This window comes from Lolium perenne, chromosome 7, assembly GCF_019359855.2.
Source record: "Lolium perenne isolate Kyuss_39 chromosome 7, Kyuss_2.0, whole genome shotgun sequence".
Taxonomy (NCBI): domain Eukaryota; kingdom Viridiplantae; phylum Streptophyta; class Magnoliopsida; order Poales; family Poaceae; genus Lolium; species Lolium perenne.
In genome coordinates this window covers 289,658,821-289,682,116 of record NC_067250.2, presented here as the reverse complement: position 1 = coordinate 289,682,116, position 23,296 = coordinate 289,658,821, and the positions used below count along the sequence as shown (strand labels likewise).

General features: G+C 46.7%; 2 protein-coding genes, 2 long non-coding RNA genes and 3 other non-coding genes across 11 annotated transcripts in view; all 7 read left to right on the top strand.

Moving 5' to 3' along the window:
* The window catches only part of LOC139832996 (uncharacterized), a 45,465-nt gene extending 39,758 nt beyond the window's left edge, over positions 1-5,707 (top strand). For 2 of the 5 annotated variants that reach the window (XM_071823016.1, XM_071823014.1), the window contains exon 11: positions 5,597-5,707. The gene's annotated coding sequence lies outside the window, so the exon portion shown is untranslated. Of the gene's footprint in view, positions 1-5,113 lie in introns of all 5 variants that reach the window. The other 3 variants (XM_071823013.1, XM_071823017.1, XM_071823015.1) reach the window with 2 other exon arrangements.
* On the top strand, positions 3,917-4,036 carry LOC139834256 (small nucleolar RNA snoR86). Its single transcript, XR_011749986.1, has one exon. It is a non-coding gene; the product is annotated as a small nucleolar RNA snoR86 (small nucleolar RNA).
* LOC139834252 (small nucleolar RNA Z266) lies at positions 4,210-4,301 on the top strand. The gene has a single exon (XR_011749974.1). It is a non-coding gene; the product is annotated as a small nucleolar RNA Z266 (small nucleolar RNA).
* Positions 4,451-4,542, top strand: LOC139834250 (small nucleolar RNA Z266). Its single transcript, XR_011749971.1, has one exon. It is a non-coding gene; the product is annotated as a small nucleolar RNA Z266 (small nucleolar RNA).
* A 47-nt stretch (positions 5,708-5,754) lies between the features above and the next one.
* LOC139833404 (uncharacterized) lies at positions 5,755-7,691 on the top strand. Its single transcript, XR_011749097.1, has 2 exons — positions 5,755-7,169; positions 7,306-7,691. It is a non-coding gene; the product is annotated as an uncharacterized lncRNA (long non-coding RNA).
* A 4,027-nt stretch (positions 7,692-11,718) lies between these two features.
* Positions 11,719-13,072, top strand: LOC127326669 (ras-related protein RHN1-like). The gene is made up of 6 exons (XM_051353465.2): positions 11,719-11,877; positions 11,970-12,233; positions 12,418-12,466; positions 12,600-12,673; positions 12,782-12,875; positions 12,978-13,072. The coding sequence occupies exons 1-6, from the start codon at positions 11,836-11,838 to the stop codon at positions 13,070-13,072; spliced, it is 618 nt and encodes a 205-aa protein (XP_051209425.1). The 5' UTR covers positions 11,719-11,835.
* An 8,546-nt stretch (positions 13,073-21,618) lies between these two features.
* LOC139833176 (uncharacterized) lies at positions 21,619-22,921 on the top strand. Its single transcript, XR_011748428.1, has 3 exons — positions 21,619-21,714; positions 21,938-22,223; positions 22,746-22,921. It is a non-coding gene; the product is annotated as an uncharacterized lncRNA (long non-coding RNA).
* The last annotated feature ends 375 nt before the right edge of the window (positions 22,922-23,296 follow it).

The window sequence follows — 23,296 nt, the reverse complement described above, 5'->3', positions numbered from 1 at the left end:
TGCATGCTATTATTCTTGCTCCACTGAATCTATTCCTGTCCGTCTATAGCAATCATCTGTTTGGCGACGTGTGACCATGGCGTAATAAAAATTACATAGATTTTTATTTCTCGTGTAGTTTATTGATCCTGTTCTCGTTCTGAATCTTTTTTTTACTGAGATGGATGGTTACTAGTAGTAGCTGACCCCTCAAGTCTTTCCTTTGGAAGGCAAAAGACTAATAGTTGATGATCCTCGATTCCCTGGTCCTATTCAAACTATGCTGAATCTCTTTACCATTCTTAAATTGCTGGAGTAAAATTTACAAGTCCACATGTTGACCAGCACTTTTGCTGGTCCTCTTAATTCTCGGATTTCATCATTCAGAGATTGGTGCTGACCACTTTGCTGTTTGCATAAAACAAACTGGCGTTGCAGCTTCAACTTGGAAAACGTGTTGACCGACCTATGTGGCATGGACGGTCGATAAGGCTAGGGTCGTTGCCATCGTCAAGGACCTGCTTACTAAGACAGAATGACCCAAGGATCCATCTCAGCATTGATCGCTAAGCAGAGGAAGGTTTAATCCCACCCCGGCCCCTTTCCCTGCTTGTTTGATTTGACTTAGTGTTGTCTTCTCATGGAGTTTGTATTGGCTGGGGTTGCAGAATTGGAGCAACGTGAAGCAAAAGGAGAAGGTGAACAACACCACGACAAGCTCATTGCCGAGTTTCCCAAGCGCTTCTGGGTAACTTCACTGACCCAGATCTTCTTTCTCCTATTACTTGCTGATGAGCTCTGAATCTGTGTGTGGTGCTTGTTGATTGGTGTGTAATCTTTTGTTTATGATGTGCGGTTTGAGGCGATATGCAGAAATGAATGTATGTTCTTGTTTAAGCTTTCCCTTCTGTAATGTAGATGTTGCCTCCTTCCCCAGTGGATCTGAAGACCTCGAAGTATTTGATGTGGTCGTAGTTTAAACTATTTTGTGTTTCTCTTCTGACCATGTTTAGTATAATTTCTGTAGCACCAGACCTTGTTTTCATGTCAGCTTTGCCATCTTTTCATCTATCCAGAACTTGTTAGATAGCTACATCATGTAGCTCTTTTATATATGACCCAATCCAATGATGTACTGTATATAGTTCCAGGAATAAAAAATATCTGTATATTCATGTAAGCTCGGTTTCCCTCTTGCTTGTTTGGTGGCTGCATACTCAGCTTTGTTGCATTCTTTGTGTGGTTAGCACTTGTTAATGCAACTATCTTTAAATGTATGTCTTTTCTCACTTAATTAATAAAACAGAACTACATTTGTCAATGCAAGTGGACTTTTAGAAAGCTTTTTTTCCCAGTTGTGTCTTGCTTAATTATGCATAGGCAGTGCTTAACCCTATGTATTTTCAGGTTCAAAGCAATATCGGTGTGCAGGCTACAGATTCCAGTGGGGTGGATGCTATGCTCGGCTTTCCAACCGGCTTCCACTACCTCCTTTCCTCTTGCCGCCGTGCGGCCGCGGTGGTGGTGATGACATTCAGCCTCGGCGACACCCCACTCCGGTGAGCTCTTCAGGTTACCTCCTTCCGCCTCTTCTTTGTGGTACCATGGCCTGGAGGCATGGATATTCTGTGCCCCGCCTTTGTGCGGGGTACCTCCTATCTATCTAGCTTAACTCAATTTTCGTTTCTGGTTTTGCTTAAATTTCTACCAGATGCATTGTCTAGTTGTTATTACTTATTAGTCTGCTTGCTTAATCGTGATTGTTTGATTAGGAGTAGGGGACATTTTTAAGGACTGCTTGCTTATTTTCCTTGGTTTAGGCTTAAGCATAAGATGATAAGAACAGAATATTCTTATGCTAATAACCTCTTTTGCGTCACAGAGGATCAAAACGTTGAGTCTAAAATGTTTTGGTAGTTGATGCTAGGATTCATGATTTTCTCAGGAAATATGGATGCATTCATGTTAATTCGAGGGAATAAACCTGATTTTGCATTTATACTGTTATGTAAACTTGGTAATTGGTAATACATAATGGATGTTTTGTTAAGTAATGCATGTTAGCTTGCTGGGATATTTTTCCTTTGCATCTACCAAATTTGTTCAGTATTGTCATGTTGGATACTAATTGCAACTCGACGGGTGTACAGTTATATACATTAAATATTAGTAGAAAAAAGGTTGCTTTTCTCATCTATCGGGTTGATTTCGTCTGCACAGACTCGCTGCCATGGATCGTTATGTGGTTCGCTAGCTAGTTAGTTGTGCCTAAATAGACTTGCATCAGCTACTTGATCATTTTGCACATATTTTCAGGTCAATGATGAGCTTACCACTGGTGGCGGTTGTCTCGGACAGAGCCTCTCCGCGCAACCCGGAGTTGTTGCTGATGGTGAAGGCTCTTGGCGGTGGTGGTGCTGCTTCTGATGGGCACACCTGATCCTCCCACGCTTGGCTTGCCCCCATCAACACGTCACCACCACCCCCTTGACTCCGGTTCTTCTCCACCGAGAGAAAGACCGCCATAGTACCAGAAGGTCGCCACCAAACTTGTTCTTCTCATTATTTTCTTTGTCGTTGGGCTACTTGAGTATTTAGTGTACAGGGGGGCAACAAGTTTGTCAGAGTTAAACATCATACATAGGTTTTCTTCATATCGAACTGGAAATGTGATTTTCTTGGTTGTTCAGGTACTTGCGTGTATCGTGACTATTTTTTCTCTTGGCAGGAGCTAACTATAACTGCATGCAATTCGGTATACACTTGTAAAAATGAAGATTGGAAGCCATGCATTTACACTGAACACAAACACCACTTTCAGAATTACCGTCAGTTACCCATATGTATGCACTCCTCAAGTCCTCAGTTCACTTTCAAATATCGTGCACAAGAATATATTCCAAAAATGTATGCGCAAGAACTGCCGATCCATTTCTGGTGTCAAAATTCTTGTTAGGCCTTTCCTAACATTTATATTTCTCTGAGTTAATAGCACATCCTCACCAATAGTCAAGATTTTTTTCCTGCTAAGTTTTCTATAATCGGTTGTGTTAAATTGTTATAGAGTTGATTAATCATTAATGACTAGCTGATGGGGAAGCAATTTGTTTGGTTTAAAGTGATTATCAGACCTATTTTTCTATATCTCTATTTTATAAGATTAGCTTAACTTAATAATTGAAGCCGCGGACATGTTGTGCATTCAAATAATCAAATCAAGTTCTGTTATCTCATGTAACCATGGAGATAAGATGTCAAATGGAATGATAACGAGTTACTTCGTGGTCCATGCTCGCAAAATTGCATGTCGTTTGCTAACATTTGTGACATACCGATCTTGGTTGATATAATCAGCCATTTTAGACATCAACAACCCACGTACTTGTTGGAATGCATAAACTTTTACATCTAGATGTGGAGACCTTTTATATCTTATATAGTTGGAGTACGGATCTAGTGAGGATAAATGACTTCATATTTCCACATCATTATTTACTGAGTGCCCTTAGAGTATAAGGCACACGGTTTTGTTTGAATTGTTGTTAACTTTGGAGCTACCTTTGCAGGCTTCCACTAGTTTCACTACTTCCGCTCTCCCTACCGTGCGAAGGAGGCAAGTTTACCGCTACGCAACCGTGGCAATGGTGGCCTCATCTTTGACTGCGTGGTTTTGGTGAGTCTCTGGTTCTTCCATTCTGTCATGTACGTGCTCATTACAGAAAATGCCTATGGCTTGTTGGCTTGTTTGAAATACTGTTGGCTTTTTTTTGATCAAATAATATTAGGTTTGTGATTGCTGTTTTGCATAAGACGTAGATGCAACAATATTTTTGCATCTGTGTCACTTCAATCGTGGAGTGCAACTTTTGCTTTGTTGATTAAATGAACCATAAACTAGTATCCTTTCATCTATGTGGAAACGGATAGCCAATTTGCAGAGCTAAGTGCTCTGGTATAGTGGTGATTATTTGCATTGAAGGTTGGCGATAACAATACACAGTTCTCCGTGCCACACAGATTTACTCTGCTGTGATGGCCTTGAACAATCTGCTACATCACAAATCTCTAGAAGTGGTGGTTGCCTGTTTTTGCTGTTGTTATGTTCACTGACAACATTACCAAGATACACATTTCCATATATACATTTACCTACTGTCGCTAGCCGATCTTGGCCTGTTTCCTCCTATTTGCATGTAGTTATTTTTGTGAGTGTAGTTTTGGAACATCGTTGCTTGGCTGGAATGATGAACCAATTAGATGTACGAAGTCACCTTGTGAGCTGAAACCTTCTGAGGCATATATTCTGTCTGACCAAGCCAATCTTCCTTCATTTGCAGAGGATATGTTCAGTGACCATATCTCTAAGCACACACTTCACATACATTTCTCTACTGTCAGTAGCTGATCCGTTCTTTGTTTCTTCAAGTTGCATGTAGTTAGTTATGGTGTTGTATATTTTTGAATCATAATGGATTGGCTGGAATGATTAACCAATTAGATGTATGAGGTCACCTTATGAGCTAAAACATTTTGAGGCATTTATTCTATCTGACCCGGCCAATCTTCTAATTAGTACTATTTAACCCCAAATTGCATTACCTATTTCGTTCTAATTTTCTCTTCAATTCAGGTGCTATGCACGTCTGCCATCCGAGGGTTGTCAACTGTCGCGAGAAGAAGTGTGGCCACAATAATTAGGTGAGCAGTCTGGTACTTCTACATGGACTACTTGCAACGGCCAGCGTCAGGTACACTTCCGTGCTCTTCTACAACAATGCATTTTTGCTTGTCCTCCGCTGCTCCAGCCCTGGCATCGGTGTGTGCTCGAGAACCTCCTATCTTCTCTGTTCTACTCCTCTTCTAGGAGACATTGAAATGTGGTCTGTATTTAGCTGAAACATAGATATTTTGAGTGCATCTGCTTCGATCCTAGTTGTGCGGGATGTCAAATGCATTTTATGAATGCTGGCATAGGATGCTTATTCAGTTTGGGGATTACAATGAACTGATGCTGTTGGTAGTAGCTACAATAAAAAATTAGAAATGTATGTTTTTGTTTATTCCTGAAACCATTTAATCAATTTGGTACCCAATGTCCTGTAGACAACCTATCTATATGTTTGCTAATGTTCAGGTTAAACAAGATATTGTTTCTTCATCTATGTTTCGCCACATACTTATGTCCAAGGTTTTAAGTAAGGTTGTTCTAACCATTTCATCAAGTTTCGAGATGATGCTTTCAGACATAGTTGCTAGAGAAGCAATACCACAAGGAGTATAGAATTTATCTCTTATAAGTAGAAAGGGTGCTACTGTAGAAAATAGGGACATGTGGTTGATCTTATTAAACAAGTAGTAGACTAGCTGATGACACAATACAGAAAATGTCTATGGGTAGTTGGTTTGTCTGAAACACTATTGACTGGTTGATTTTGATAGATCAAATACTGTTAGTTTTGTGATTTCTGTTTTGCATCAGACTAAGATGCAATAATATTGCCTCTACTATATCACTTGAGTCATGGAATGCAACATCTTGCCCTGTTGATTAAATGAATGAAATTGCTGGAGCTTTCATAGATTGGTATACTTTAATCTATTTGATTTTACATGTCAGGTGCAAAGTTGATGTTTATATGCCCGGTCCTTGGGTATATCAAGAAGTGGATTCCGGTCCTTGGTGTGTCGAGAATTCCTGCGGCAGCGGCAATGGCAATGGTGTCCACCCTCTGATGTTGTCCTTCTCAAGGTAAAATCCCTCCTCTTCCTCTTCTTAGCTCCGACTTTAGGGTTTTTTCAAGTTCCTGATTTAGAATGGAACAACCATATGCACAGTGATGCATTCAAGAAATCGAGTGTATTTATGCTGAGGTATTGAAATATGTAGTGCATCTGGTTTTAAGTTTTGGATTGTGAGGTTGATCTGCTTGAGATTGGATGATTGCATAAGGGTTGCAGAAGTATGCATTAATATATGCAGCAGCGAGAATTACAAGTTACAGCACAAGTAAAAATTGCTTGCTGTGTTATTCTCTTTGAAGGATGCTCCTGATTTTCATTAGCCTGTACATCTTGCAAGAAAGAGCTTTTTTTGATGAAGAAGCATGATGCGTGAACTTTTACTTACATTTTTGCCTTTGCATACACATAGTGCGCCGATAGTATACCTGGCTGTTGAAGTTTGTCGTATACCATTGTTAGCCAATAATGTTCTGCATGGTTATCTGTTTATGGCGCTTCTGGACAGGTTGTGTTCTGATAATCTATAGCCTGGACAACCAAATGATTATGTGTAATTTTTTTGTTTGCATTGTTTCATGTGACTTCAAATAGTTCACTAACTTGATATGCGCTTCCGTGTTGCTACTACTTTCATGGGGTTTGTCAGTGACTATAGACGTACTTTATTAGTACCTGGCCAAGTTTCGTTCTCTCTTTGTTGGACAAAAGCCAGATTTGCCTTTTCATGTTGGTTGGTGAAGACCCTGGTTGTCGGGTTTTGACTCGATGAAATTTACCAAGATTTGGTTTCTAAAAGGGAAATTTACCCAGATTTAGTTTCCCGATAGAGAACAAACCATGATGTTTACATGCAAAGTAATTCCACATAGGTGCCACATTTTTTGAGAATACTTGTTTGCATGTAGATGCACTGTGCTGCCATGCCGTGTGGGTCAGTACATAATCATAGTAGTTTCTTAATTTTATGTTGTCTTGGAAGTGAACTTCTTTTCATTTGGTTACTGATAGATAGTATCTGGACATCTGCTATCCGTGTATGAAAACACCAGTTAGCTAGCAATGGACCTCCTTTATGTATCGCGCTACTCCTGGAGATTAGTTTCCTTGATGGTTCAGATTGTTGTGTTAATTTTGTACTACATGATTGAGGAGTGATGACGTGACTAGTTTGGTATGCTGGAAATTAGCCACATTGTATTTGTTACGCTGCCATTTGTTTTAGATTATTCATGTACTGGCTGTACATGTTGGAGAAAACAGTTTCAGCTTTTTCGCTTAAGCTACTTGATCACATTACTGTAGCCCTTTGCCCTACTACCTGTACCTATAACTTCCTCTTTGTTATTTGCAGGGTTGGTCTAGTGCTTGGGAGGTTGACGTGTTGAGGATGACGGGGCACGGCTCTGGTCCACCGCCACATGGTCTTTCTCTGCAAAGAAAAGGATTCTGTGCGTGCAGATTGTGTTGTACAGGGAAATCACCACAAGATGGTTTAAAACAGCCATCCAGGCATTACCTTCTGAATTAGGATTCCTTTTTCTTATGTATTCCTTGTGCATTCATTCCTTTGACGTTTGCATGTAGCTGCTGTGGCTGATAGAGAACGGATGCCAAGCGGCTCGGCATATGGTATTTGGTCAGTGGCACCACTCTAATCCAGGAACCTGCCAGCAGACGGCATTTGGGTAGTAGGAGGATCAGGCGGTGGCGCATGAGCAAGGACGAGCCTGGAGATGAGCTGGCCAGTCTGCAACTTATAGAGAGTTGGCTGGTCTATAACTTATCGAGAACTTGCTTGTGTTGTTGTGAGAGAGGAACTTGGTGCGGACATGCAAGCTGCATGGTAGTCAAGTAGAAAACCTGAGCATGGACATGCATACATAGGGCTGTATTGTCTAGGTGATTTATTCATTCATTTTTTTTTTGAAAACATGAAAGTAGCAAATGAAAACAACACCAGGTTACATGAATTGCTGCTTCCTATCTGTTGGTTGGTTTTTTGAAGTGGAGATATATATTTGCCTTTGTCTTGAAAAATGAGCATGCATGTTGGATCGGTGCAGCATATGGCCTGCTGTTGATTTGAACAATTCAAGTGTTCTGCTGTGCGATGTTGGTGCAGAATATTTTGACGCCCAAATGTAAACTGTGACAATCAATAAATATTTTCTTGCCTGATGCTTGAATAGAGGTGGCATTTTGCTCCCATGAATCATCAAGAGCTATGTTTTGTGAATAAAGATCAAAAGAACTTATCATGAGAACTCAATAGACCTGTATAATAAAATCATGGTACATTTATATGTTATTAGTGAAAACCATTACTCCCTTTGGTCCATAATACTTATTGCGGAAATGAGTGAATAGGCACACTAGAATGTGTACTACATATATGCGATTCAGTGGTAAGTAGTATAGATCGGAGGAAGTATTAAAAATAATGGATAGTTGTGGTACATGTACAACCTTGTAAATATGTGTTGTGTGTCGTGAGCGTGGCGTAGGCGTAAGCTAGAAGACATTGTAGCTTTCTCTCGGAGGGAGTATAAACAAACACATCCATCAGGTCCATGACTCGGAAGGAAAATGAATACTTGGTTAGAGAATGAATACAGATGACCCATCGGGAATGAGACAAGTTAATTAACACCAACGCCTCGTTTTACGGTCTGGGCTCATTTTGCCAAGCCATGTCAGCGATCCATGTGCATGTTGCATGCGTGATAATCCAAACATTAGCACCCCATCTCTTCACATCTAGCTCTATAAGTAGAAAGCTATGGCCACGCAGCCGCGTCGGCTATCGCGTGACTTGTGACTTTGGACTTTGGCGAGGCGAGGCGAGGCGAGGAGCGGTAGCTCCGTCCCTGTCGTCTATGGTCGAAGAGAAGGTCGGCCGGTCAGCGTGCTGAGCTCTTCAGCCCAATTCAATCGAAGCGCTAGCTCTTGTTTTTCTTCTCCATCTGTTTTGCCGTCGTTTGGTTTTGGTTGAGGGGCGGGCCGGCCGGAGACGACCTTGTGTCTATGCATGGACGGCGGCGACGCGATTTAGGGTGCATCATCGCGAGTCAGCTGGATGGATATGCCCCGTGCCGCGTTTCTCTCGCCACGCCTCCGGCTCCCGCTGACCTTGTTACTTTCTTCCTCAAGAAATTTCACTGCACCAGATTCATGTTTCGGCAGGCCATCAATATCTAGCTCGATAGCTTCCATCAGCTCTTTTTCAGAAGGGCGGGCGTCTTTCTTCTTCAATTTCTGAACTTGCTTTTGAGACTCCCCCCTTTTAGTTTCAATAGGAGACACTGATTTCTCCAAGTTTTCCCTGCAATGAGATTTATCAGAATTCTTCCCTCCAGTATTATCATTCAATCGACCAAGGCTGTTATCAACAGCCCGAGCAGCCCGAACATCTTTTGGTTTCGGTTCTGCTTCCACTTTCGCTTGTGGTCCACAGTGTAGCTTCAGATTTTCTTTCGAGTGGATGTTCAGTTTTATTTGACGCCGGTGCTGCTCCGGCCGCCGCTTCCACCCAGAGGCGGAGAAGAGGATCCAATACGCGCTTCCCTCCAATACTCCGCGCGCCGCTGCTAGGTGTAGCCATGGTGCCGATGCCGAATCGTTGGTGGGCTGCTAGGTGTATTCGACGAGTATTTTTTATTTTATTTTCTAGATGAACCGTTTTTTATTTAATCAAGCAAAAGTGGGGCTTTTTTTCTGCAATGCAGCAAATTAAGGATTTTGCCTAAAAGCGGACATCGTGTCATCATGTGAAGCAGAGTCCGGAAGGTTTGCTAGGGCTGTCCTTCCTATATTTCAAAATAAGTGTCGGTGGTCTGAATATATCTAAACAGGTTTTATGTACATGTCCGCTCTTTTTGGTAAAAAACGCAACACTTTTTTGACTATCAATTCTATATATATTTACTTAATAAATAATACATGGTAGAAATATACAAGATGTCTCCGGTGATTATAAAATAAAGTCTAGAAGAAACCAACAATTTTTTAATGTTTTCAACCTTTTTCTTTTTTCATGACATAATCTGGTACTTTCCTGAAGGTAGCTAAAGATAGATATCAAACCATAGAACCGTAAGTACACAAGAAGATTTTCCTATAATTTTATTTTGAGTCACAATAAAAAGGCTACATGCACACACTCATGTGTTATATTAGTCAATCAATATCGGTAAGAGTACCAACACGAGCATGCCATGGAAAACCAATCGAGCGAGAGAACAAATCACCATTGTCGAGGATGTAGCCGCGGGGAAAAATATTGCGAGGTAAATTCTGTTCGCGACAACCATGAGGAAAAAAAATTAAAATCGATGTAACGAAGCAAGATCTCAAGGCGCATACCTGGACACTTGTAATCTTCCAAAGACACCATGAACGTTGGAATGGAGATCTCGCTTATTTTGGATGTCATCTCTATTGAGGCGTAGCCAAAAAGAAAATGGCTACCAAAACCATAACCTAATCTATTGAAAACACTACTTTTATTAAAAACATCACCCTCATCGTCGTGCACCCGCAACACTCGCATGCAGTCTATCTCGACTCGGGTAGGGACCGCAAGAAAGACTACTCCCACATCAGGGCCCTTCTCAATGATGCTCTCACCGGCTTCGCCAACAAGGCGAGCCCTCAAAGTAGAGAGGAAATCCCGAGGAGGCTTGGTCTTAACCCACACAACCAACTTCCCCTCGCCTCGTGCAATCGACGCCCGACAATGGGATGGACGCGTGGTACGCCATCCTTCGTATGCAGGAGTACATAAAGTACGGAGATGACATGTTGCTGCCAGAGAATCTCAGAAACAGGTTTGCAAACATGGCGGATGTCCCTGATAGAGAGATTAGAAAGAACTGGGGTCGCATCCAAACAATAGCTATAGGCACATAGGCCTTTTCTTTTTAATTTACTTTCTTTTCAATTTTGATTATAATGGATGGTGAGAAGAGGGGTGAGGTTTAGGGTTTAGTGGGGTTTAACAATGGTTCACCATCATTTAGAAATGTAAAAAGGGTATTAGTCAAGATTTGCATATTAGGGCCGCATGCCCACATATGTCTTTTTATTTTCTTTTAGTTTCTTCATATTTGATCTTATTTGGTTTTGAGAAAGTTAGGGTTTAGGGTTTTAGGTTATTTCAAAATACTTTAACAATCAATTAATGGCAATAATACAACATATAAGCATGATCACTATGCCTCAAACTTAACTTAATAAAAGTTTTTGTTGGTTTCCAAAATTTGGAAAAATGGAAATTTAATTTCTTCTTTGTTTGAAAATTTGGGATGTTACAGAGGCGCGGCGGTGGTAGCAGTCCAACTCCCACTTCGCGAAAGCGGGTGGCACCGCGACGCCGTAGTTGCGGCAGTGGTAGCTACCGTGGATGCGCGCGGCGTCGAACTTTACCTTCTCCGCCCGTTGTTCTCCTTCTCGCTAGCGGGAGGAGGGGTGGAACTTTCGCCGCGCCTCGGTGGAGCTCCCGCCGCGGCCAATCTGGCAGCCCCCATGCCCGTTGGAGCGCTGCCCCGCCACCATCGTCGTCGACAGGAGCTCGGGATGGTTGATCTTCGCGCGGGCTCGCTCGATTGCTCGCCGGTGGGGGTTCAATTTTACGTCGGCGAGAGGCGGAGAGGCAGAGGAGCGGATGGGGAGGCCTCCATCTGCCTAGCTAGCCGACCACCATATATGGGGGCATTTCGCGATTTTAAGCTGCGGTTTGGATCTGTTTTCCAGGCCAGACTACCGATGCAGGGTCTGGTCTGGTCCAAAAAATGGTAGAAGCCCCCATATTAACCCGAAGTGGAATTTGTAGGATGATGTGAAGATCTGCTAGAGATGCTCTTAAGGAACCACTAGTTCGAGGACTCGGCCAAGGCAAAGACCTAACGGTCAAGAACCTGAACCTACCAGGTTTTGTCCGGCGGATGCCGGAGAAGCTAAAAGCTTGCAACTACCGGTCTTCTTCGCCGTACACACGACGAAGGGCATGTGAGAAAACGTTACTGTCATTTCTCTCCGAACGTGCCAAGCAACTTTGATCATCAGTCTGAATTGCCGGCGACGAAGCCGACCACCAGCGAGATACAACGATCATCCATGATGGCTCCAACTCCGAGCAGCGTCATCCAGGCCAAACTGGTGGGTACGTCGCACACTCGTACAGTTTCGCTAGCTGATCACGTCGCTTGCTTTTCATGGTGAAACTAATTGCGTGCGTGTCGTGCTTTCAGGTGCTTCTGGGAGACCTGGGCGCCGGGAAGACCAGCATCGTGGTCCGGTTCGCCAAGGGGCTCTACTACGAGTGCCAGGAGTCGACCATCGGGGCGGCCTTCTTCTCGCAGCTGCTGCCGGTGAGCGGCCGTGGCGGCGAGGGAGACGCCACCGTCAGGTTCGACATCTGGGACACTGCCGGCCAGGAGCGGTACCATAGCCTCGCCCCCATGTACTACCGCGGCGCTGCGGCCGCCGTTGTCGTCTACGACATATCCAGCATGGTGAGAGGGACATCTTCTCCTCGTTCAGTTATGGATGTTCTCTGAATCATCAAAAAAAGAAAGAAACATTATCTGAATATGTTATGAAGCACATCTAGTTTCACCGGATGATTTGATTGTTTTCAATAATGGAAATTGAAACTGATCGTTCACTTGTTCGATATGTTTTTTGCGTTTGTGTCAGGATTCGTACATCCGTGCAAAGAAGTGGGTAGACGAGCTTCAGAGGCAAGGTACGTTGCTGTACACCCTGCTTCAGTTTGGTTCCAACAACACACTTCTGCTTTCTTTCTGTCTCTGAAACTGTCATCACCTAGCGTAACCGAACTGGATCTCAGTGCTTAGATCTTGCGCATGTCCAAACAGGGGATCCACACTTGGTTATGGCGCTAGTGGGCAACAAGGTTGATTTAGAAGAGAAGAGGAAGGTCAGGACACAGGTACATGCATGCATGAGAATTTCCAAACATTTCTGCAGGAGAGGGAAACGAAAATTCAGAGGCTCAATGCTACATCTCATCTCTGTTTTTTTTCTTCTCTGATCGCAGGAAGCGTTGGAGTACGCCGAACGAAACGGCCTCTTCTTCCTGGAGACGTCAGCGAAGACGGCGCAGAACGTCGGCGAGCTCTTCTACGAGCTAGGTGGCTGATAGACTTCTGAATTCTGATTCGGTGCTGAAATAATCTGTGTAAACAACGTCGACTGACTGCATGTGATGTCTGTGTGTGTGTCTTGATCGGCAGCCGAGAGACTGGTGAAAGTGCGGCCGAACCGTCCCGCCGGGATGGTCCTGCACGAACGGCGCGGCGGGGAACGGTGGTTCTGTTGCTCCGGGTGATCCATCGGCGCTGATGGGCGATGCGTCGGCTGTTGGCTGGAGAAGGAACTTGTGTTGCATCAAGCTGTATATGACATTTGGTTTGTGGTGGCGTACGTGTACGTATGACATGATATGATCTGACCAGTGAGTGCTACACCTTATCTGAAATTTCAATTGTTGATGCACAGCTGAGCTATATATTATCAGTATTAATAACAAGAAACCATGATATACAACTGCTGAACTGCATATCCAAACGTGACTAGTTTCAACATGCAAATTTTCCCCATCGATCTATTGAAAACAGTGATTTTGATACAATTGATCACGTCTTGAAAACAAACACGACGCAGTTCATCCACTGATGTACAGTGCGACCATCGCCATCAGATAGACAAACACAAAGATACCCAGGAGTGCTGCTTCAAGTGGAACCCGTCGACGGCGCTCCGCGGGGAAAGCGAGCCCCGGCGGCGCCGGCCCTCCGAGGGACCGCCCCTCGGCCTCGGTGGCGAACCTCCTGCGTCGCCGCTGCGCCTTGTGGCTGGCGCGTCTCTCCCTAACCGCTTGCGCGTGCACCTTGCGGTCGACGAACTCCTCCTCGCTGTCGTCCCTTCTTGGCGCGTAGGCGTAGTTGAGCTCGACGCCGAGCGGGAGGCCGCACACCTCCCCGTCATCCCCGCTGTCGTATTCGTAATGGGAGTCGTCGGAACCCTCACATCCTCGTCGTCCTCCGTGCCATTGCCGTCCTCCTCCTCCTCCTCCTCCTGCTCCTCTTCGTGGTTCTCATCGTCGATCATGTCATCCTCTTCTTCGTCCTCCTCTATCTCCCCCTTCGCGTCCGCAGACGGCACAGCGTAACCTTGGAACTGAACGACGACCGCGTCGGCTTCGGCGTCTGCGTCGGTTCCAGGCCGCATCAGGTAGAAGCAGAATCGCTCGTCGAGCACCACCGGGGTCCGCAGCGTCACGCGGGGCCTCTCCGACGACGGCGCCGCGAGCAAGATGTTCCGCGTGCCGATCTCGACGAAGGCGGCCACGACGCCCTGGTCGGCGGCGCTCTCCGGGTGGACGAGGAAGACGTCGGTGACGCAGAGGGGCTCGTTCGCCTCGTTGGCGCCCGGGGTTAGCGTGATCTCCTGGCCGGACTTGAGCTGCAAGGACCAGCCGTGCTCTTGGCGGAACAGCTTCTCATCATCCATGTCCATGGCCATGGCCATCGATCCTCGATCGACCGGCAGGCGCGCGGGGTGTTGATCGATCGCCTCTCCTGTAGTCTGTAGCCCTTTTTCGTGATCGTGAACGAGACCTAGCTTGCACAAGATCTTGCGTGCTTATATATTGACCGGCCCGGCCGGGAACTCTTGCCGATTCCGAGAGGTGATGGATGTTTTACATCGCCCCACCAAACGGATTCTAATCCTCCACGGACACGGGTTGGATTGCGATTTGGACTCGGAGCAGACACCGACCAAGCTCGTGCCGGTCGAGCCGTAACCATGGTGAGTCGATGGCATTTGGCAAGGTTTGGTATATACGACCACGTGACAACAAATTATTCATTTTGTAAATAATACTTCCTCCATGGAAAAGGCTTTGATTTCGAAAAAAAAGAGGCTTTGATTCCTTCGGAGGCTTCGACCTTGGCCCTCCGATCTTCTTCGCTCTGGAGGAAATTGTAAGTAACACCATATATTGGGACATGTTTTGCACGGAACTACAACCATGACTGTTTTTACTAATTAAGATCATTCTCGTTTGATACATAACTAGTCCCATAAGATACGTGGACTCCGGTGTGGACCCCGAACAGGACTTGCTGCATAACTCTTCCTACTGTTTGACCCCGCCGCCACCATCTTGGTCTCTGACCATCGTCGTCGCCTCCCTCCTCTGGAACAGTGAATAGATCCCCACCCTAGGTCCATGAGCAAAATGGTCGAGAGGGAGGTAGGTTCTCCGGCGCATGCGACAACGGTGGTGGCGACGCCTGTTGCGATGCATGTATGGCCGCCTCGAGGCCAATCCACCGGGTGCGCTCTTCGGCCTTTGAGATGGCCGTGGTGTGCACGATGACATTTTCCTTCATCAGCTCGGGATCCTCTTCCATGGGCTCGTAGTCCGCGCTGCCGTCCTCCAGCTGGTCCTCGACTAGGCATGCATGTAGGTGTCTCCCCCGCGGTATTGCGAACGGTCGGATCGTCTGTGGCGCGGCATGGGGAAGGTATACCCCGACCAATCCTCTTTCGTTGGCACATACTCCTCCTCCTTCACGAGCGGTGGTGGTAGTGGTTGGTACGCCTCGTAGGCCTCGTAGTTGACATCGTCGTCGTTGAGGCCCTCGAGGTGCGCCTCGGTCATCTACCGTCGAGAGTCGTGCATGGCCTCGAACTACCGGCTCCACATCAGGGAGTCGACGGTGTACACCGGATACCGCCGCAGATTGGGCGGGACGTGGGCTCGGCGTCGGAGGATCTCCGGGCGGCACGCGGAATCGTGCAAGGGGATGGTTGAGACTCGCACCCGCACCTAGTTATTAAGATCACGCACATGTGCATGGGGAGATAGAGTTGGTGGGATGTTACCGACGTGTGGCTAGGCCCCACCTCTGGGAATTTTATCTTCTTCTCCATCGTGGCTAAATGTTACTGACGCGGGGAGATAGAGTTTTACTTGACGCCGGTGCTGCTCCGGCCGGCGCTTCCGCCCAGAGACGGAGAAGAGGATCCAATACGCGCTTCCCTCCAATACTCCGCGTGCTGCCGCTAGGTGCAGCCATGGTGCCGATGCCGAATCGTTGGTGGGCTGCCACCACCGCGACCATGCCTCTCGCTGCCGCCGCCTCCCAGCTGCTCGCCGCCGCCTTCCAAGCCGCACGTCTCCGTGCAACACCGGTGCTCCACAAGTACCTCCTACCGTCGCAATCTCTTGCTCGTACGACCTCCGACGAAGACGCCGCCACTTGGAGCTCCGTTGTTGCCTTTCCAGCCGCGCGCCACCGAGTGGCACCGGTGCTCCACATGCACCTCCAACCCTCGTCCTCACCTGCTCGCACGGCCACCGACGTGGACGCCAACACCTGGAGCTCCGACCCCGTCACTCCGGCAACCGTCGACCTCCTCATAAGGTATGGAGCTTGCCCCGCGGTACTACGCTAGCAGTCTAGCGGTTTTCAGGCAGCAGCCAGTCCTCTATCGCCAGGGCTGCAAAGGGTGGCCAGCGGTGGTATAAACGCTGCTCGCTAGAGCTATAAATGAAGGAAGTCGGTGCTGCAAAAGGCTGCTCACCGGAGCTGCAAAGGCTAGTTGTAAATGGGCATCGATGATGCTACAAAACCTCTGCAGCGCTACTACAAATAAGCATTGGCGGTGCTGCAAAGGCTGCTCGCTGGAGCTGCAAATCATCAACAACGGTGCTGCAAACACTCGGCAGCGGTGCTGCAAATGTTCCACGAGTTTGCTACTTTATATAAATTTTATGAAGTGGGCGCACCTCCGCGTGGGCACGTTGCATCGCCGGGTCTGAGTAGGAGACCAAAGGCCGGGCCACCGTCTTCCCGGAAGCCGCCACACTTACTCTGACTCCTCATGCATGCTGATCCTCCCTGGGGGACATGGCCTACTGTTACTCGTCTCGGGCTTCTTCGACGTCCTACCACCAACCTCTATCTTTTTTTTCATGACCCCTTCCCTTCAACCTTAGACACTTGGAGACCAAGCCGGCTACGATATGGAGCTCTTGCCCGGAGTGTTGGGCAGGATCCTGATCATTCCCCACACACTAGGAGGTAGCACCTGCCGGTATCAATTTCTGGCGGCATGGTGTTGCAAAGGCTGGTCCGTCCTGTCGTGTGTGGTTGGCGGCGAAGCTGCAAAAAGGGGGTTGATGTGGGGAGAGCGGTGGGCGGCGGCAAGAGTTGCAAAGAAAGAGTGGCGATGCTATGAATGGTGCTCTCAAGCTGAGTCGCAAAAGAAGGGCTATGTTGCCGCAAATAGTTAGCGCCGGTGCTTCAAATTTCCAACGGCGTGCTTCAAACATTAAACCTAACGGTAAGTGCCAACAGTTAGTGGTGATGCTACAAAAGGTCAGCAACGGTGCCACAAACGGTCACTAATGGTGCTACCAAAAGTTCGTATCGGTGCTCTCTGCAGGAGTTGAAATGCTGGCAGCAGTCCACCGGGAGGGGTAGTTCTCGATACAATAGTATAATTTTTTTGCTATAGATGTTACGTCGTTCTACTACTTTAGTATAATTCTTGTGCTACAATCTCTCCGGCGAGGTCTCCGGTGAGGTCTCCAACAAGTCTCCAGCGAGGTCTGTGTTCGACGAGTCTTTTTTATTTTATTTTACGGATGAACCGTTTTTGCTTCAATCAAGCAAAAGTTGGGCTTTTTTTTCTCGCGATGCAAAGCAAATTAAGGATTTTGCCTAAAAATGTACACGTGTCATCATGTGAAGCAGGAGGCTGGAAGGTCTGGTTTCTCTTGCTAGGGCTGTCCTTCCTATATTTCAAAATAAGTGTCGGTGGTCTGAATATATCTAAACAGGTTTTATGTACATGTCCGCTCATTTTGGTAAAAACGCAACACTTTTTTGACTATCAATACTATATATATTTACTTAACAAATAATACATGGTAGAAATATACAAGATGTCTCCAGTGATTACAAATAAAGTCTAGAAGAAACCAACAATTTTTTAATGTTTTCAACCTTTTTCTTTTTCATGACAGAATCTGTTACTTTCCTGAAGGTAGCTAAAAATAGATATCAAATCATAGAACCGTAAATACAAAAGAAGATTCTCCTATAATTTTATTTTGAGTCACAATAAAAAGGCTACATGCACACACTCATGTGTTATATTAGTCAATCAATATCGGTAAGAGTACCAACACGAGCATGCCATGGAAAACCAATCGAACGAGAGCACAAATCACCATTATCGAGGATGTAGCCGCGGGAAAAAAATATTGCGAGGTAAATTCCGTTCGCGACAACCATGAGAATAAAATTTAAAATCGATGTGACGAAGCACAATCTCAAGGCTCATACCTGGACAATTGTAATCTTCCGGCACACCATGAACGTCGGAATGGAGATCTCGCTTATTTTGGAGGATGTCATCTCTATTGAGGTGGAGCCAAAAAGAAAACGGCTACCAAAACCATAACCTAATCTATTGAAAACACTACTTTTATTAAAAACATCACGAATAGATCGGGTTCCCCACCACTCCCAATGTGGCGAGAGATGTCGCATGAGGGGGCGGGGAACCGATCTATGAAAAACATGGAGGTGGAGGCGGCGCTAGGTTTCCTAACACTTCATTTGAAACAGGTGGAGTATCTTTCTTACCTAGGAGTCTTGGTAGCGAGGAAAAATAGCAATAAATTTGTATCATATTGCTTCAGGAACTAACAACACATTAGTGCATACTATTTTGGAAAAAACCTAGGGGCTCTAGATGCTTGAGACAAAATTTTGAAGTGCTTCCTAATGCTACCTAAGCCTGGAAAAACAGATGTAGTAAGTAATATCTTCAATTCGTACCTAATTTTATTCACCAAATCTTTTATTGAACAAATGGATAGGGCAACTTACAAATTTCCCTTTTATTGAACACAACCGATCTGTTACAGTACTATCTCCAAATCAAGTAAAATCAACAATTTAACCATAGACGAGCATCATCATCATGAACTAACAATACATGAGTGACATCACCAATACGAGGAACGTCAGTAGACAGAGAAACGCAAAAATTCCCGAGCGCCGGCCCACCTCGCCGTCGCTTCTCTTGTCCTCCTCGTAGCAGCTAGCGATGTCTTTGTTGCCTGAACTCACCGCATCGCCATCGTCCTCCGTGTTAGTGTCCTGGCTCCCCTTCTCGTGTTCCTCCTCGTCATCATCGCTATACTCCGAACTCCCGGCCTCTTCGTCCTCCTCCGTGTCCAGAGGCTCCAGAGGAGACACAATACCCCCGAAGTAGACGGCGACCCCATCGTTGGTGTCGTCGCTCTCGGTGTCAGCATCATCAGCGCCGGAGTCGGAGTCGGAGTAGCCTCCGTGCGGCGTCACGTAGAAACAGAACTCCTCGTCGAGCAACACCGGGGTATGCAAGACCACCTCGGGCTTCTCACCGACGGCGTCGCCGCAGAAGGTCCCGCGTGCCGATCTCGATGCGGGCGTCCACGGCAAGATCCGTCGCCGTTGCCCGGCCGACGAGGGAGACCTCGTCGACCTGCACGGGCTCATCGGCTCTGGGGGTCAGCCTGTGCCCGCAGTAGCCGCTCTTGGCCACCAGGCCCCAGCGGTACGCGGCTCGCTGCTGCTCGTCCATGGCCATGCGACCTGGTCCAAATCGCGAGCACGAAGATGTTCTTGTTGAGCTCTTCGTGAACGAGGCCGGACGGAGCGCTTGCTTTTGCGCCGTGAACGCGGTGCTTGCCCCGCTTATATTGATCGGGGACTTGCCGACTCCGACTCCTCGCTCTGAGAGGAATCGGAGAGTTTTAGAGTGTCGCTGACACATCGTGACAACCGAAATGAGTGGTGAAAGTGCGGCCGAACCGTGCCGCTGGGATGGTGTTGCACGATCGGCACGGAGCTGTCATCAGATAGACAAACACGAAGAAAAACCATCAGATAGAGCTGCTTCAAGTGGAACCCGTCGCCTCGGCCTGCGTCGCCGCTGCGTAAATTCAATTCAATGCACGAATAAAAATGCGTGGGTCGATCCGACTCCCCGGCGCATGTACCCATGTCTCATCTCATCTCATCTCACCGCACCGCACCGCGCACGGTAAAAGCGTGAACCAAAAATACAGAAATCGAAATCAGAGGAAATCCCCTTCCACTTCCAAATCAGACCCAGAAAAACAAGACAACGCCGCGCCGCCGCTCGCTGTCGCTGATGCTCCTCCTCACTCGCCGGCCACCCTAGACCGCGCCCCTCACCGGCGTCGACGCCCGCCCCTATTTCCTTCCTTCCTTCCTTCCACGCCGCAGCCCCTCTCTCTCTCACCATTCAATACCAGCGCCGCCGCCTACCCAACGCCGGCCCTCTTCTCTCGCCCCAACCACCTCCACCGCCGCCCTCCAGTCCACCCCGTACACGCCGCCATGGACCTGCGCGGCGCCCCCAACCATTTCCCCAGCTCCACCTGCTAGGGGTCGGAGGCAACCAACTCCCGCGGGCGCCGCCGGTCCTCCTGATTTTCCGCCGGGCCTCCGTCTACCGAGACAGCGCCTTGGAGCGGCTACCACGACGCGGCCGCCGTCCAACTCCTCAACGTCCTGGTAAGTATGCTTCGGCAAGGGGCCGTCTTTCCTTCCGCTAACCCCCCCTGCCATGGACGCCATGCCTCCCTAGTCTGGGGTCTGGGGAGCAGCAGCAAACTCATCTGCTTCTCCGTTGTCTTTTCAGCTCACCACGGCGGGCTGCGCCCTCTCGCGCGACGCCACCAACGCCTCTCCTGGAGGCGACCACGGCCACGACCTGTCCCCCCCTGCTCATGTCACCCGAGAGGGCCAACTAGCTTCCTCCACCTGCAGATGGTACCTACATCCTCTGCTTCGTGCATTATTACCTCCACTCTGCTCGTGTTTTGCTCTGCTCTGTCACAATGTGAGCTAATTTAGACAACAATTAGTCTTGCTGGAGTGAAACACGCTACTTCTGCTAATGTCCTCCACATCACATGTATTGCAATCTGCTATATTACACACACACACACACCCTTCTGCTCCCCATTTCCACAATCAGCCGTGCTCTCAATTAAATAACATCACTGGCTTGCACTCTGGAACTTTGACGTAAATCTTCAACTATTTATTTTTCTGTACATTTCTCTGGCACTGGCTTAATATATACATGGTGCTATTTGTTGTTTTGCTGCTGTTCAGAGTTATCCACACCCTGTTCCTTGTATCCAGCCAATTCTGTACTAACTTGGTGCCACGTCCTTAACCAGGAAGGAGAGATCAGGGCCAGCAAAGCTGTGGAAAGATGATGGACATGTCGAGCGGCCACGACCACGGCCACGACCTGTCCCCTGCTCATGTCACCCAAGCAAGAGGCCGCCGCCGACAAGAACCAGCTTCCTCCACCTGCAGATGGTACATACATCATCTGCTTCGTCTGAATTCCTCTTACTCCTACGCGTCGTCTGAATTCCTTGCTACTGCCGCAATCCAAAACACGATCCAATCCGAACTGAAACAACGACTCCCGTTGCCGAAAGGCTAACCCCAGGCCGCCTCGGGTCTTCCGTGGCCTTGCGCTTGCTGGATGCTGTCGAGCGGCCTTTCTTTGCTCTGGGTCGATGTTGCCATTTATTATCTTGCAATGAGCCAGTAATGCTTGTATGTGAAAAGTTGACAACCTTTTAGATCCTCAGTTTTCAATTACTCTTCTTAAACAATTTTTGGGTACATTTAGCTCTAGGCATGGGGTTGTTAATATATACATGGTCCTTTTATTGTTTTGCTATTGTTCAGAGTTGTATCACACCCTGTTCCTTGTATCCAGTAATAAAGTTTAGTGCCATGCCTCTCACCAGGGAGGAGAGACCAGGCCACCAAAGCCTCAACCGTATGATGATGCTGTTCTCCCCGTGGCTCCGAGGAGCTCACGCTTCTTCCCTGCCACACCAAGGTCTATAAATCTTGAATGTTCTGGTTTTGATTTTCACTTGTAATAGCTTCTGATAATGTTGAAATAACATGTCTAGCTACTATTACCAAATAAAATACCCATGAAGAAGATGGTCACACTCTTTTTGGAGGATGATGTGGCAACAGCGTTTTCCCGGTTTAATACTTTGTGCTCCTCTTACGCCCTTTGCCATTGTGTTTGACTTCCGGTTCCTTTTTTGTAGGGATTGAATATGTTTTGCTGGAAGAAAGTGAGGGGACAATGTAGTTTTCTGTGGTCATCGATGATCACTACCAATACTCCATGACCTACATATAGTACACGTGACACAGTTTGCCTCTAATGCTTCTGTCTGGCATAACACAGACTTTCTGGCTGTGGTGGTGGTGGTGCTGCTGCTGCCGCCGCAAGGAGGCCGTCCTGCACGAGGTCAAGCTGCTTGGCCCCAATGGCCAATTGCGGCGAGCTCGACGCCTCCGTTTAGAACATGTCGACATCGGCCCCCAAAGGTCAATTTTTTTCCTCGCCCGTGCTTGAATTGATTCCTCCGATGCTATCCAATTTCTTCCCATTTTCGTATTTGCTGAAATGGGCACCAGCATGCCAGGGCAACTTTTATTTGTGGCTGTTGAGTTGGAAAAATAAGTTTTTGTGTTCTTTTCATGTCCAGAACCAAGCTTCTGTATGAAAACTGTTTTTTTACTTGTTCTACTGATATGAACTACTAACTACTTGATCTAGTCTTTGTTATCAATTATCGCGAGCTGTTACCATGCTGTGTGATTTAGTATACCTAGTTATTAGGCGATGTCCGGTTGGATAGAATGAAGCTCTTCCTGCGTATTTTAGCTACTACCTAGCAACATGGATCTGACTAGTAACGCATACTTAAATATTCTTTGAGTTTGTACCCCTGGCAACTCACTTGACTTTATGAGTTGTAAAACATTGGTAGTACTATGTACATCTGCAATTTGCTTTATTGCTCAGTTTTTAGCCATTTTTCATATCTAATAGTGGTGCTTGTATAGGTTGTGCCAGTACAAGAACTTCAAGGAAGATCACAAGAAGACTCTTGTGGCGACATATTTAGTTGGCTGGGGAATTGATATTTAGCGTGTCAATACTGTCATAAACTATGACATACATGATTACGCTGATGTACATACTTGCACAGGGTAATTATAACTTTTCCCTACTATTCATGGTTGGTGCTATTATATCTGGGTAACATATTCACCTCCACATGTTGGAAAGGCTGGATGTTTTGGTACCAAGGGGCTTGCAATATCATTTGATTCTTCTGCCTTTGGCTCTGATGTCCTCAATAATGTTTGTATAACTGCTATATTTACTTCTTTTTTACTTCTCTGGTATGATCGGCAGAGCGTAGAATAACTGGGATTTTGACATATGTGTTATTTGCGATGAGAGCTACAAGTGAACCTTTTCTGTATTTGTTTCCAGATTTAGAAATCATATTAGTCAAGTAGCTAGGTTACTTACATTCTTCCAAGCATGAACATTCCGAGTTTGATTATCGTGTTAACATTTTGTTTTTCCGTGTAGATATCTCGACACC

Bases quoted from the DNA above. Each gene is read 5' to 3' on its own strand.
- LOC127326669 (XM_051353465.2), top strand. From the start codon at position 11,836: ATGATGGCTCCAACTCCGAGCAGCGTCATCCAGGCCAAACTG. The intron at 12,674-12,781 runs GTACATGCATGC...CTCTGATCGCAG, and splicing joins AGAGGAAGGTCAGGACACAG to GAAGCGTTGGAGTACGCCGA. The intron at 12,876-12,977 runs GTGGCTGATAGA...CTTGATCGGCAG, and splicing joins CGAGCTCTTCTACGAGCTAG to CCGAGAGACTGGTGAAAGTG.